Here is a 14,611-nt window from a genome sequence, read left to right as displayed (position 1 = left end):
CGCTCCTGCTGGCCAGACGTGGGTTTTAACTCCCAGGATCCCATGTTATGTTAATGTCTGAGGGAAAGAGAGCAGTCAGGGCACTTTTAGGTGACAGAGATGAGGGTTTGTTTGTAGTCAAAAAAAAACTTAGGGCTTCCCTGGTGGCGCAGTGGTTGAGAGTCCGCCTGCCGATGCAGGGGACAAGGGTTCGTGCCCCGGTCCGGGAGGATCCCGCATGCCGCGGAGCGGCTGGGCCCGTGAGCCATGGCCGCTGAGCCTGCGCGTCCGGAGCCTGTGCTCCGCAATGGGAGGGGCCACAACAGTGAGGGGCCTGCGTACCACAAAAACAAACAAACAAAAAAAAAACAATAAAAAAACTTAGTGTATATCCAGTGGAAAATGATCAAGGTCTTAAAATCAAGTTTTGTATGGAAAAGCTAAAGGAACAGAGAAAATTTAGCTTAGAAAAGGACAAAATAATCGATTAGCAGAGCTGGGAGGGATGTCAGACATCATCTCATTCAAGCTCTCATCTCATTCAATGTCCTTCATTGTGCAGATGACATTCAAAGAAGTTAAATAAGTCAATGGACATCATGGAGCTCGTTCGTGGCAGTGCAGAAACTAGAATCAGATGTCTGACTCCCATGCCCCAGTACTCCTTGCCCAATGCCATCCCCAGCATCTTTCCATTCTATCACAGCTATGAGATGATCGTTCTTTTGAAGCATAAACAGGATGAATGCATAAAGGGCTTAGCCTAGAGTCTGGCAAAGAGAAGAAGCCATTATGTGTTCATTCCATTTCTCCCCAGTAGGTCTCCTACCGTAACAACCAGTAAGCAAAAGGATAAGACTGTAGCTAGAATTGATCATGGTCTTTAAGTAGATGTCCTCTGTGCTTTTTCAGAGTGTTGGATTAGAACACATGAGAACAACATAAGTTTATATTTCATCAAAACATAAGAAAAAATGTGAAAAAAAACCCTTTCTAATGAATATAATTGTCCAGCAATATAAAAAGCTGTGCTCAGAGCTGAGTTTCTCATCACAAGCTGTATTCAAGAGCGCCAGGTGGCAGTCAGTCCAAGATTCCCTCCAGAATTCTCTTAATGAATTTAAGCTATGATTAAATTACTTCTAAGAGTCTGTCTTTAATTTTCAGGCAATGAGGATGGGGCGAAAGGATGTAGCCACTGCAATGTTTAGGGAGATTAATCTGATAGCAGCGACAAATGCGGAAGCAGAAATGCTAATGGGAAGCTGGCTGGGGGCTGTAAACATTTGGAACTATCAACAGAAAATCACAGAAAAATAAATGCTGGATCAACCACAAAAGGTTCAGAGTTCAATCTGCATTTATTTCACCTCTCCTCTCATAAAACTGATTACATAATGAGTCACAAGGCTCCTGAGAATTCTACTCATGGCCAAGCTTTTAAAGTTCCCCGTTATTAGTGCATCCACCAGTCCCAGTAACCACCCAGCAGGAAGGCAAGGGCACTAACTGATGGAGATGCTGGGAGGAGGACGGATGATGAGTCAGAAACAGACTGTGTTCGGCTAAGCTTGCATGCCTCTCTTCTCTCCTTAGGTTATGTTGACATCGGGCTGATTCCAAAAGGAGCCAGGGACATACGGGTAATGGAGGTTGAGGGAGCTGGAAACTTTCTGGCCATCAGGAGTGAAGACCCTGAAAAATATTACCTCAATGGAGGATTTATTATCCAGTGGAATGGGAACTACAAGCTGGCAGGGACCGTCTTTCAATATGACAGGAAAGGAGACCTGGAGAAACTGATGGCCACAGGTCCCACCAATGAGTCAGTGTGGATCCAGGTAACACAGAAGCAAAGGAAACTGCTGACATGTGCACTAGTTAGGATCTTTCTAATTTTCTTTTCCAAGGTGTTTGCTAGGGGATATTCATTAAGAATCCTTAAACCTTCTTTTAGCAAGGAACAGGGAGGGAAGTGAGATATTAGTTTATGCTGCTAATCCTTTATTGCCTAACATTGGCAAAACCCTTGTGATGAAATGCCACGGGCCCTAAAATCATCTGTTGAATTTAGTTTCCAGTATGGTTGACAGGCTATTTATTTCAGAGTGAGTGTTCCTCAGGTATAAAAGGGATGCTACCAGTCTATGTCAGCCTGGCATGAGTTTCCAAACAGCTTTCCAGCAGTGGTGATGAACTGACATGGTTCTTTCACATGTTATCACGTGGTTGTCCTCAGGCAAAAGGTTTGACTTCGTGAAACTCTTGGAGAAGAGAGGGGTTAAGATGTAGCACGTGCTCTTCAAAGGCACAAGTGATTTGTCTTTCATACTAGCAAAGAACTGTAGAAAAGGAGCAATGTAATTATACCAGCAGACCAAGGCAGGTTGGGGATGATGGATGGCCCAGGACAGTCACATCTAACTATATTCAGAAGTTAGAAGGAAGTCATTGCAGAGCCAGAGATCAGGGCATTCACAGAAACTGGAGGTCAACGCTTGACAGCTATGATCCATAAATGTCAGGAGACCTTACATCTTATAGGCCCACCCCATGGAGCAACCAGTCTACCACCTCTAAGTGTGAGATTAATCCATTTCAAACATGTGGTAAATAGATTGCCTGCAGGAGAGGGAAGTGAGGAGAAGGTCCCAAATTCTGTCTCCAATTTTATGCCTTGGCTAAAACCCATGAGCATTTTAATCCCAGAACTATATGCTTTCAAGAAAACTAATCAGCCTGAGAGCTAGAGAAAGCCACTGTAAAGCAACAACAATGGCAACAAAAATTACTGTTTACTGAGTGCTAGCTATATGCCAGACACGGATCTAATCATATCTAGTCACATTACTTTTGTTTGTTTAACCCTTAAAAGCACCCTATTAGTCATGCTATGATTATCCTCACTTTGTAGATGGGGAAAGTAAGGCACAAAGAGATTAAGTAACTTATCCATAACCACAAAGTTAGTAAGTAGGCAAGGGCACAAGGTGACCTACCAACCTATTGTTGGAAAGGACACTCTGGTCATTCCCTCAGAGTAATTCCCATTATGATTAGGCCTCCCATGAATTCCCATGAGAATTCAGTCAAGAAAGAATAGGAGCAGATTAACTGTAGACATACGTAGACATGCAGGTGGAAGCAGAGGTATTTATTTAATGGTATGTATTCCAATGCACACCTCCATGACTACTTTAAGATGATGGACATTGTACAGCATTTTTATATGACTGTGGTTTGCAGTATAAAGTCACAACAGAGTTTGACATGACCCCGCTCTTGTTCTTTAGCTTCTATTCCAGGTGACTAACCCTGGCATCAAGTATGAGTACACAATCCGGAAAGATGGCCTTGACAATGACGTGGAAAAGCTGGTGTATTTCTGGCAGTATGGCCGCTGGACAGAGTGCAGTGTAACGTGTGGGACAGGTGAGAACAGCTCCTCTCTCTATGAATCCACGTCAGCTTCAGAATAGGCCATGGAGGAAGTTTAAGCCAGCAGTTTGCACTCTCGCCCCTAAGTCTACAGGGTTCCACAAAGATGGCCCAGGGGCCTCTATGGGGAGTTAATGTGTTGGTCTGGTCATGGTCTAAAGAAAGAAGTACTTTTTCTTTTATCAGTTTTACATACTGTCCTTCATGAAAGGTTTTGTTTGCAGAAAAGGTTACGTGTCTTTTTTAAAAAAGCAGACCAGAAAGGTTTATAACTTCTCTGGTTGAGGACCTGAGGACCACTAAAGTCAAACCACCCACCAGAGGTATCCTTTAAATCACGGCCAAATCCAGACCATAGCCGTCTCTCCTAATTCCTAGCCCAGTGTTCTTCTTTTGTCTCCAATTTACCAGTTTTTCATAGCTACAAGAAAAACAGTTTTCTGTCATAAATCAAGCATTGGAGAGGTTCCTTGCTGTCAAGTGTGTCAGGATGGGACAAGTTCTGCTATGGTAACAAAGAAATCAAAATCTTAAGAACTCAGTGAAGGTTTATTTTTAACCCAGTCTAAATCTGGCACAGACTAGATGGCCCTGCTTCATCTTGTAGCTGAGACATCTGAAATTGCCCCACAGGGGAAGGGAGAAATTGAAGAGGCAGACTGGCCCTTAATAACGGCCTTGGCGTGGAGTGACGCAAACCATTTCTGCTCATGTTTCATTGGTTGGCCTCAGCCCTGTGGGCACAGTCCAGCTGCAGAGAGAGGCTGGGAACTGTAAAGGAGTATGTGTTTGTAGAGTGCGGACTCTTGTGGCCGCAGTGCTAGATGAACATTTCTGGGGCCTCTGGGGGCAGGGGTCGGGGCTGTTCTGGTACTTGGGGCTCTGCACTCATTTGGGGGCTTTAATAGTAGTCTCTGCCTCTCTTTCTCCCTTTGGATCCTGTCCAAGTCTGTTCGGGAACTTTCTGCCTCTCTTGTTACTGCTGCCTATAAAACTAGGGCTGCTATTGGCTGAAGTGCCAGAATCAGCAATATAGCAAAGGGAATCAAAGTGATGGAGAGAAGGCGTCAGGAGAACACAGCCTCCTCCTCCCTGGCTTCCCTGTCGTGTACTTTGCTCCATTTGTTCACTTGCTCCTTCCACCCCCAGGAAGTAGTCATGGAAAGAGATCCAGGGACAGACATTGAGTCGTGGCCCATCAGCCTTGTGAACAATTTTTGTATTACTGATTTCTTTCTTTCCCTCCTTCGGTATAGAAAACCAACAGCTCACTTTTAGAAATCACAGGAATCATATGTTCATTTCAAAATGTGTGACATCTTGAAAATCCTAAACCTCTGGAAATCTGTCTAGGTCAAATCTGGCAGCAGCCGTAAAGGGCATCAGTAAGAGTCAGCCCTGCTCTTCCCACTGCTGCCCAGGAGGGCTGGGATCTTTTTGCTGAGAAGCAAAAGCAATTTAAGCAGAAAATAAGTTGGTGAAAAATTTTTCCCTGAGGAGAAGTTGGGAGGAAAATGAAGTCATCGGGACTGTAGTTAAAAAATACTTTTTCGATTTTGCATCCCTTTTGTTCTCTTTTTTGCAGTGACGTACAGGTTTAAGCTTTAAATCGTTTATTCCAGGACGCCACAGAGAGAAACTCAGCCAGTCCTGCCTGAGCAGGGCCTTCTCAGAGAAACACGAGATTATCCACCCCACACCCCCTGCTATTTCAGCATGGGCCGGACCCTTTGCATTGCTTGTGTAGTATTTCAGAGCATGGGAAATACAACATAAATGGCTGATTTGTGCAGTGATCATAAAGATATATTCGTATTTAGCAAGGAAATGAAACAGCCTTACCAAACAGCGGGCGTTTGGCTTTGATACAGCCTGGTCCTTCAGGAGCATCTCTGCCTGACTTGGGCAGATGTCACTCTGGTTATTAAACCTTAACAGAAGTTATCATAGTGCCCATGCGCTTACCTGAATTTCAGCCGTGCTGTCTATTCGAGTGGCAGTGAGCTCTCTTAATTCTGGCAGAGAAGGATGACAGCCTATCTACCTTCACACTCTCAGACATAGAGAATGAAATGCTAATATTCACATAAGACACTCACTGCTAAACATAAAGCTGGAAGACTGCCCGAAACACTCAATCATTCAATGATGTATTTTTATTTCCTTTAAGTTAAAACTTTCTATATTATAAAGCTAAGTTAAATATGTTACTGAAAAAATTAAAGTCACCACCCTAACATACATGCACTTTGGTACTTTGCTTTGTTGCCTTTCAATATTATTTTTTCTCATCATAGATGTGTATAGTTGTGTGCATATGGATGTATTTAGGTACATATACACGTTTTCACTTAACATCATAACATGGGTACCATTCCATGTGTTTTTCAGTCTCCATAGCTTTCATTTTTGTGGATACATTATATTTCACTGGCAAGACAAAACAAAATTCCCTTAGCCAGTTCCTTATTGATCATAATCCTTTGATGAGCATCTTTGGGCCCATGTGAAGAATGATCTCATTAAATTTTAATTTGTAGATGGAATTTCTAGGTTCAAAAAGTAACATAACAAATGTTAAGAAACTTATTACCACATTGATTCCCAGAGTAAAAAGGTTACAAACAGGTAGTAGCAATCATTTTATTTTATTTTACTTTATTTTATTTTGTTATCATGTCATTCTAGTTTTACACTTTTTCACTGGAAAATATTGCAAAGGCCCCGGCAAAAAGGAGAATGCAATAACAAACTCCTGTAAATCAACCACTCAACTTTATCAGATCTTATTATGTCATGTTTGTTTCAATCTTCACTTTTAAAGAGTAAGAAATTGCACAAATACACTTGAAGAGCACTGCCTAACTCCACTCCCTTTCCTCTTCCCCCGGAGTTAACTAGGGTCAATGTTTTATTTCCATGTGGGAGAAACACTAGAAGGGAAGGAAAAGAGATAGAAGATCTTGGCAGTGGTCTAGGGAAGTAATAATAGTGGCTTGAACTAAAGTGAAGGTGGTACAGATGGAAAAATCATGCAAATGTGGGGATATTTAGGAGCTGTACTAGACTGAACTTAATGGTTGATTCCATTTATCTTTTGATAGAGAGTGGTTTGTGCGTGAGGGAGGGTTGAAGGGTGACCCCAGTGTTCTCCTTCGCAAAACTGGCTAAATGGTAGTGTCACTCACTGAAGCAAGGAACGTGTGACAAGAAACAGATCCCAAGAGGAGTTTATGATTTTATGAGTTTAACTAAAGTGCCTAGGAGATTTCCAGGTGAAAATGGCCAAAGGCAGTAAGTAACATGCTTATTTTAAAAAGTAGGTCAGGCTGCCTATCTTTGTCAGTTTGGCTGCTATAAGAAAATACCATAGGCTGGGTGGCTTCAACAACAAACATGTACTTCTCACTGTTCTGGAGGCTGGGAAGTCCAAGATCAAGGTGCTGGCAGATTCAGTTCTTAGTGAGAATCTTCTTCCTGGCTTGTAGATGGCTACCCTCTCGCTGTGTCCTCACATCTTATGTCCCTTTTTCTTTTTATAAAGGCATCAGTTCCGTCATGAGGACCTTACCCTCATGACGTAATTACCTCCCAAATGTGCCACCTCCAAATACCATGACACTGGGGGGTTAGGGCTTCAACATATGAATTTTAAGGGGACACATTCATTCCATAGCACGGTCCTAACAAACTTATTTTATCCAGAGTGAACTCCTGTTGTCATTATTTTGTTGTCTTTCTTGGTATTATATTTCTTTATGGATTTTGGAATAATAATTTACAGGCTTGATTTGAGTGTGATTTCCTTTTAGTTTCTTTTATTTTTCTCTTTCCTGTCCCTTTCTTCCCTTTTTCTCTCTGTGTGCACCCATTCTTTCTAGTTTTTGCAGTTTTTTCCTGACCACACTGTGGGACCTCATTTCAGGACAGGACTTGCTAAGGTGGTTCAAAATTGCCTCTCCTAGTGACATTGAAAATACGTTAGGAATTATCACAGAGCCAGTCTGGCAGCTTGGCTGAGCGCTCGCATGAGAAGCTGAGTCCTTACTTTGCAACCTTCCTAGGCCTGAAAGTCATCAAGAGTTAAGGCTCTAAGAAGTTTGTGGTGATGGTGGTCTCCTTCCCATCTCAGGTGGAGCAGTTAAAGCCCTCAGATTTCACGGGGGCTGCGCACATGGCCACCACCCACCAACAGCTTCTGGCTGAGAGCCCGGCAAACCCTTCACCCAAGTCCTTCTCACCCTTTTGCCGGGATGTTTACCTACATTTAAGCATTGTGACATTTTGGTCTTCCCTTTTTATATAGTTATAATTTAATATCTTTTATAATTTATATTTTACATATAATTTACATTGTGCATTTGGAGCAAAGAGCTGCTTAAGTATAAATTCAAGAAGATGTAATCAGTCATTGGCTTCTTATCTGGATGAAGGCTTTTGGAGGAGAACCAAAACAACGAGTTCCAAGGGGAAGATGAAGCTCCGCCTCCTCTGGCTCAGTCCTGACCCTACCAAGGAAGGAGGGCCCAGTGGGGCTTTGCCTGTGCCCGTCCACCAAAGGCTGTGACACGTCTCCAGATCAACAGCCTTCCCCTTCCCAACCAGGCAGCTTGTGTTTACAGTCAGCTGCTTCTAGCAACTCTGTATCTGCTTGCTTCAAGAGAATATTTTGCCTCCACATACGTACCCCTTCTCCTTTTTTAAAGGATGGATTTAAACCAAGATGCCTCCAGGAACGAGGACAAAATGAGTATATTCACAGAGGAATCCGAAAAATACAATTTGAGGGAAAATGCAATAATTTTTGTTGAGATGGGTGAAGGACAAGAAGCGAGTTATGTCAATTATTGTAGACACAATTTTGTGATTAAATCTGGAAAAAAGGCAGCCTGTTCTTTCTGCTTTTATTTTATTAACAGCTGAGGTAGTTAAAGTTATTTAAAATAAAATAAAATTTATGATTAAAAAAAATTCACCAAGATGTTATTTCCTTAGTTTGACTATTTAAAAATTTTTATCATCTTTGTTCAAGAGCAGAAATCCATATGAAAAATTGGCAAGAGTATATTATAAATTTAGCTAACTGTCATCAAAGCCAGCCCAGTTATTTTCCACAACCCACTTTTCCAAGGTAAAGAGGGCTCAGAGTATACCAGCAACGGGCCTCTCTCTCCACTAGTGTTCGTTCTTCTGTCCTCTCCACCATATTTACTTTCACTCCTGCCTTATCTGTGGGGCATGACTTTGGGGTGGCTCTGGGAGAATTTAGGACTAGCTGTCCCTTGGGAAAGTTTGGAAGGGAATGGAATAGCAAGTGCTACCGTTCATTACAAGAGGCTTGTTGAAGAAAATTTACCCCGGTCACCCATCCAAAGATCAACCATGAAAGTGCAACCAATGGATTATCTGTGGAGGAACAGCTGCAGAAATGGCTTGACACAGATGCTGGTCTCAAAAGGAAGCTTCAGGACTCCTTATTAAACAAAAAAAATATTTTGGCAAAACCTCAAGATCACTTTCCTAAAAATGTAAAAGCCATAGTTTTGCCCCATGGCACCCCTAGGACTGCAAGAATCTGTCAGTTGTAATATATTCTAACCAGAATTCCCATGTGTCTTATAAAACTTACAGCAATGGCACTGCTGTCAGACAATGGGTCATCACTTCTGAATGTGACCTTTGCCAGTTGTGTGCTCTGTTGTCTCCTCTGTGCTGTGCTTTTGGTCTAGAAGCACAACAATGGCCTGCACAAAAGGGAGAACATTTTCTCCTGCCCCACCCTGGACGTCACCCTGCTTGGCTGAATTCTTTTTGGAGCGTAGTCATTGTTCCTTTGTTTAAGGAATGTCACATTCTGAGAGGAAAAGGCAAATACTGAAAACTCCACTGACATATATACACTAACATGTATAAAATAGATAACTAGTGAGAACCTGCTGTATAGCACAGGGAACTCTGCTGTACAGTAAAAACTAACACAACATCATAAAACAACTATACCCCAATTAAAAGAAAAAAAAAGAAAACTCCAAAGACCATGCGAAGCTCCTGGAGATTGCTTGAACTGTTCTAAGCTGCCTTAGAAACTAGATCATGTTCATTAGAAATAAATACATGTAGAACAGATACTTACATCACTGAAACTAGTTCTTACAGAGTCTGACAGTATTCCTAGTAAGGCTCAAAATAATCACGTGCATTTGAGATATGTCCACATCTCCTTGATAAAGCGTGAGAATAATAAATAAGGGCACATATTTCACTCTGATTCTGATGGGTGACCATATAGTGATGTTTAGAGGACAGAAAATCAGAGTCAGATACTTCCTTGACTTTTTTAAATTGCACTCATCTTGGCGCTAATCTGTCTGACTTTGTCCTCTGTAATTGTCAGGTAGGATCAACCAAGTCCAGATATTGATCTCTAAAAATATGTGGAGGATTTTTTTAATATGTAGGACTTCATAAAAATAATAGGATTTATTGAGATGCATTTAAACATATGCTATGGAATGAGGATTATATAGTTTACCACATGCATAAATATATAAAATAAACTACGAGTAATACACAGTGGAGACCTGACAACCTTCCAGTTGTACTTCACTAATGAACTAATGAAAACTCTTAGCCCAGAGTAGCTAATCTGCTTTTTTTAGTGATTGCCCTAGAGTTTGCAGCATATGTTTACAGCTAATCCAATCCACTTTCAGATAACACTGTACCACTTCATTGTTATGAGTACTTTATAATAACAAAATTATAGGCAGTATGAGTACCTTATAATAACAAAATAGTCCTGGTTCCTGCCTCTCGTCCCTTGTATCATTTTTGTGATTCATTTCATTTCTCTATGTGTACCTAAGCACATATACATATATATCATATATACATAAGCATCGTAATCAAAATAATTGAATATATTATTGGTGTTATTATTTTGAACAAACCTGTTTTCTGTTAGATCAACTCGGAATAGGAAAAATGAAAGTTTTTATTTAACCTTCATTTATTGCTTCTTTAGTGTTTTTCCTTTCTTTATATAGATCCAAGCTTCTGATTTTTAATATTTTCCTTTTTTCTAAAGAATTTCTTTTAACATTTCTTTCCTGCAGGTCTATTGGCAACGAATTCCTCCAGTTTCTGTTTGTCTGAGAAATTATTTCTCCTTCACTTTTGAATGGTAATTTCACAGGGTGTGGAATTCTAACTTGGTGGGTTTTTTTCTCTCAACACTTTAAATATTTCACTCTGCTCTCTTGTTTGCATGAGTTCTGAGAAGTCACATGCAGTTCTTTCTCTGTGCCTCTGTAGGTAAGGTGTTTTTTCCCTCTGGCTTCTTTCAGGACTTTGATTTTCTGTAATTTGAAAGTGATATGCCTAGGTGTAGTTTTTTTGGGGTTTTTTTGGGCATTTATTGTACTTGCTGTTTTGGGGTATCCTGGATCCACGGTTTGGTATCTGATATTAAGTTGCTGAAATTCAGGTTCCCATGGTAGTCAGCTTATGAGTCTCTACTCTGGAAAGTAGAGACTCATTCACTCGTCTGTCTCTATTCACTCACATGTCTCTCCAGTCTTGGGAGCAGCAGTTTGCCCTGTGCCCTTTCCTCTCTCATATCCAAGAAGAATTGTTGATTTTTCAGTCTGTTCAGCTTTTTACTTGTCATTACAACAGAGTGGCAACTTCCAAGTTCCTTACATGTGGAACCTTTAACCGGAATTCTTTCCAAGGTGGCTAATCTAATATTCTCTTCTTCTACTGGTCAACTTAGTCCCATCCCATCCCATTTTTATCACATGCAGCCAGCAGAGATTAGACCCTCCCCTGTTTCCAGGGCCTTAGTTTTGTTCCCTAATAGTGCACTTGCTGGGGATTTCTCAGTTGGTTTCTCTGAAGGCTTGCTTTGCTCAATATACCCTGCAAAATGCTGAATGTTTGCTTTTCTTGTTAACCCTGTGAGTTTTGTGAGATGTTGCAGGCCTCTGACTTTCTTTAAGTGTGTGCTTTGCCTGATTTGTACACAGTGGCTGCAGAAGAGGAGTTATAAGCAGGAAAGAATACTTCTTGATTGTGGTAAATTTTGAAAATGGTTCCTACCTTGTTCCATTAAGCATTCTTCAAGCACCAGCGATGCTCCTGTTTGAGCATTTCTTACGTATTTCTTACATAATTTCTTTCTGACCATGACAGTCAATGTATGTAATCAGTTCATTGGGATTTCAGGGAGGAAAAAACTATTGGCTTTGAGTCTTACCAATGTTGTGAGAAGTATGGGTTTCAGCAATGGATAATAAAATCAGTGTGTTTGAGCTCTTGCAGTGATGGGACTCAAGTTCTTCTTGACTGAGCCTTCATTATGAAGGATAGATCTGAACTCATTGATCAAGGAAATCAGAGAGGAAGGGGTTCAAAGAGCCAGAAAATACAAAGTAAATATTTGGTGGGAACTGAAATTGAAAGTTGGTAGATTTAGGATGGACTTGTCAACAAGATATATGGTTTTACATTTCCTACTCTTACCATCTTCTATGAAGTTACATGTTATTTCTGTATTTTGTAAGGGAATTGTGGCAGTGCCCTCTATTGAGTCATAGAATTTTTATCATCTCACATTATTAAAATCAATGTTATATCCAATTTTAGGAGAATTATAGATTATGTCCTAGTGTAAAATTTAACTTATACTGCTTAACATGTACTCAAGCGGTTATAGAAAGAGATATTGGTATTTGTCAGTATTTTAAAAACTGGGTATAAAGTACTTTGAATCTCTTGCAGGTGATGTGATTAAATATTCAGTGCCTGAGTATCCTTCACCTTAAATTTTGATATAGTAGGAAATATTGCATTTTCTGCCATAGGTGATTACAATAAGTTGTCTTTACTTGCTTTCTCTATACCCTTTCTAACTTGAATTTTTGAGCCAGCAAAATCTTATATGAACTAAATTAACCATATAACAGGCTCCCTTTATTTTACAATCTCAGTATTGAATTGAGAATATGATGAGCTATGTCACTTTTATTTCGTTTTGGTTTTGGACATAAGAAACTTTACTTGTTCTTATATCAAGGTATAATTTCCACTTGAAATGATCAGGTTCAGGGGTATATGAAGATAATTCATTTTTTTAAAACATATTTATTGGAGTATAATTGCTTTACAATGGTGTGTTAGTCTCTGCTTTATAACAAATAGATTCCGCTATACATATACATATACCTGCAGTGATGGGACTCAAGTTCTTCTTGACTGAGCCTTCATTATGAAGGATAGATCTGAACTCATTGATCAAGGAAATCAGAGAGGAAGGGGTTCAAAGAGCCAGAAAATACAAAGTAAATATTTGGTGGGAACTGAAATTGAAAGTTGGTAGATTTAGGATGGACTTGTCAACAAGATATATGGTTTTACATTTCCTACTCTTACCATCTTCTATGAAGTTACATGTTATTTCTGTATTTTGTAAGGGAATTGTGGCAGTGCCCTCTATTGAGTCATAGAATTTTTATCATCTCACATTATTAAAATCAATGTTATATCCAATTTTAGGAGAATTACAGATTATGTCCTAGTGTAAAATTTAACTTATACTGCTTAACATGTACTCAAGCGGTTATAAAAAGAGATATTGGTATTTGTCAGTATTTTAAAAACTGGGTGTAAAGTACTTTGAATCTCTTGCAGGTGATGTGATTAAATATTCAGTGCCTGAGTATCCTTCACCTTAAATTTTGATATAGTAGGAAATATTGCATTTTCTGCCATAGGTGATTACAATAAGTTGTCTTTACTTGCTTTCTCTATACCCTTTCTAACTTGAATTTTTGAGCCAGCAAAATCTTATATGAACTAAATTAACCATATAACAGGCTCCCTTTATTTTACAATCTCAGTATTGAATTGAGAATATGATGAGCTATGTCACTTTTATTTCGTTTTGGTTTTGGACATAAGAAACTTTACTTGTTCTTATATCAAGGTATAATTTCCACTTGAAATGATCAGGTTCAGGGGTATATGAAGATAATTCATTTTTTTAAAACATATTTATTGGAGTATAATTGCTTTACAATGGTGTGTTAGTCTCTGCTTTATAACAAATAGATTCCGCTATACATATACATATACCCCCATATCTCCTCCCTCTTGCATCTCCCTCCCTCCCACCCTCCCTATCCCACCCCTCTAGGTGGTCAAAAAGCACCGAGCTGATCTCCCTGTATGCAGCTGCTTCCCACTAGCTCTCTATTTTACATTTGGTAGTGTATATATGTCCATGCCACTCTCTCACTTTGTCCCAACTTACCCTTCCCCCTCCTTGTGTCCTCAAGTCCATTCTCTACGTCTGCGCCTTTATTCCTGTCATGCCCTTAGGTTCATTCTCTACGTCTGTGTCTTTATTCCTGTCATGCCCCTAGAACCATCCTGGCTATTGTAAATAGAGCTGCAATGAACATTTTGATACATGACTCTTTTTGAATTATGGTTTTCTCAGGGTATATGCCCAGTAGTGGGATCGCTGGATCGTATGGTAGTTCTATTTTTAGTTTTTTAAGGAACCTCCTTACTGTTCTCCATAGTGGCTGTATCAATTTACATTCCCACCAACAGTGCAAGAGGGTTTGCTTTTCTCCACTCGCTCTCCAGCATTTATTGTTTATAGCTATTTTGATGATGACCATTGTGACTGGTGTGAGGTGATACCTCATTGTAGTTTTGATTTGCATTTCTCTAATGATTGGTGATGTTGAGCATCCTTTCATGTGTTTGTTGGCAATCTGTATACCTTCTATGGAGAAATGTCTATTTAGGTCTTCTGCCCATTTTTGGATTGGGTTGTTTGTTTTTTTGATATTGAGCTGCATGAGCTGCTTGTAAATTTGGAGATTAATCCTTTGTCAGTTGCTACACTTGGCAAATATTTTCTCCCATTCTGAGGACTGTCTTTTCATCTTGTTTATGGTTTCCTTTTCTGTGCAAATAGCTTTTAAGTTTCATTAGGTCCCATTTGTTTATTTTTGTTTTTATTTCCATTTCTCTAGGAGGTGGGTCAGAAAGGATTTTGCTGTGATTTATGTCATAGAGTGTTCTGTCTATGTTTTCCTCTAAGAGTTTTATAGTGTCTGGCCTTCATTTAGGTCTTTAATCCATTTGGAGTTTATTTTTGTGTATGGTGTTAGGGAGTGTT

The 14,611-nt window shown here is 39.9% G+C and overlaps 1 protein-coding gene across 2 annotated transcripts in view; it reads left to right on the top strand.

The window, feature by feature from the left end:
* Positions 1-14,611, top strand: part of ADAMTS12 (ADAM metallopeptidase with thrombospondin type 1 motif 12) — a 433,405-nt gene that overhangs the window by 317,228 nt on the left and 101,566 nt on the right. For both annotated transcript variants that reach the window (XM_055086520.1, XM_055086519.1), the window contains exons 15-16: positions 1,576-1,820; positions 3,273-3,411. In XM_055086520.1, coding sequence (XP_054942495.1) covers positions 1,576-1,820; positions 3,273-3,411 — 384 coding nt within the window. The remainder of the gene's footprint in view (positions 1-1,575; positions 1,821-3,272; positions 3,412-14,611) is intronic.

The sequence above is a fragment of the Physeter macrocephalus genome, chromosome 8 (genome assembly GCF_002837175.3).
Source record: "Physeter macrocephalus isolate SW-GA chromosome 8, ASM283717v5, whole genome shotgun sequence".
Classification (NCBI taxonomy): Eukaryota; Metazoa; Chordata; class Mammalia; order Artiodactyla; family Physeteridae; genus Physeter; species Physeter macrocephalus.
The sequence above is the reverse complement of the archived record's forward strand: the minus strand, read 5'-3'. Positions and strand labels throughout refer to the sequence as shown.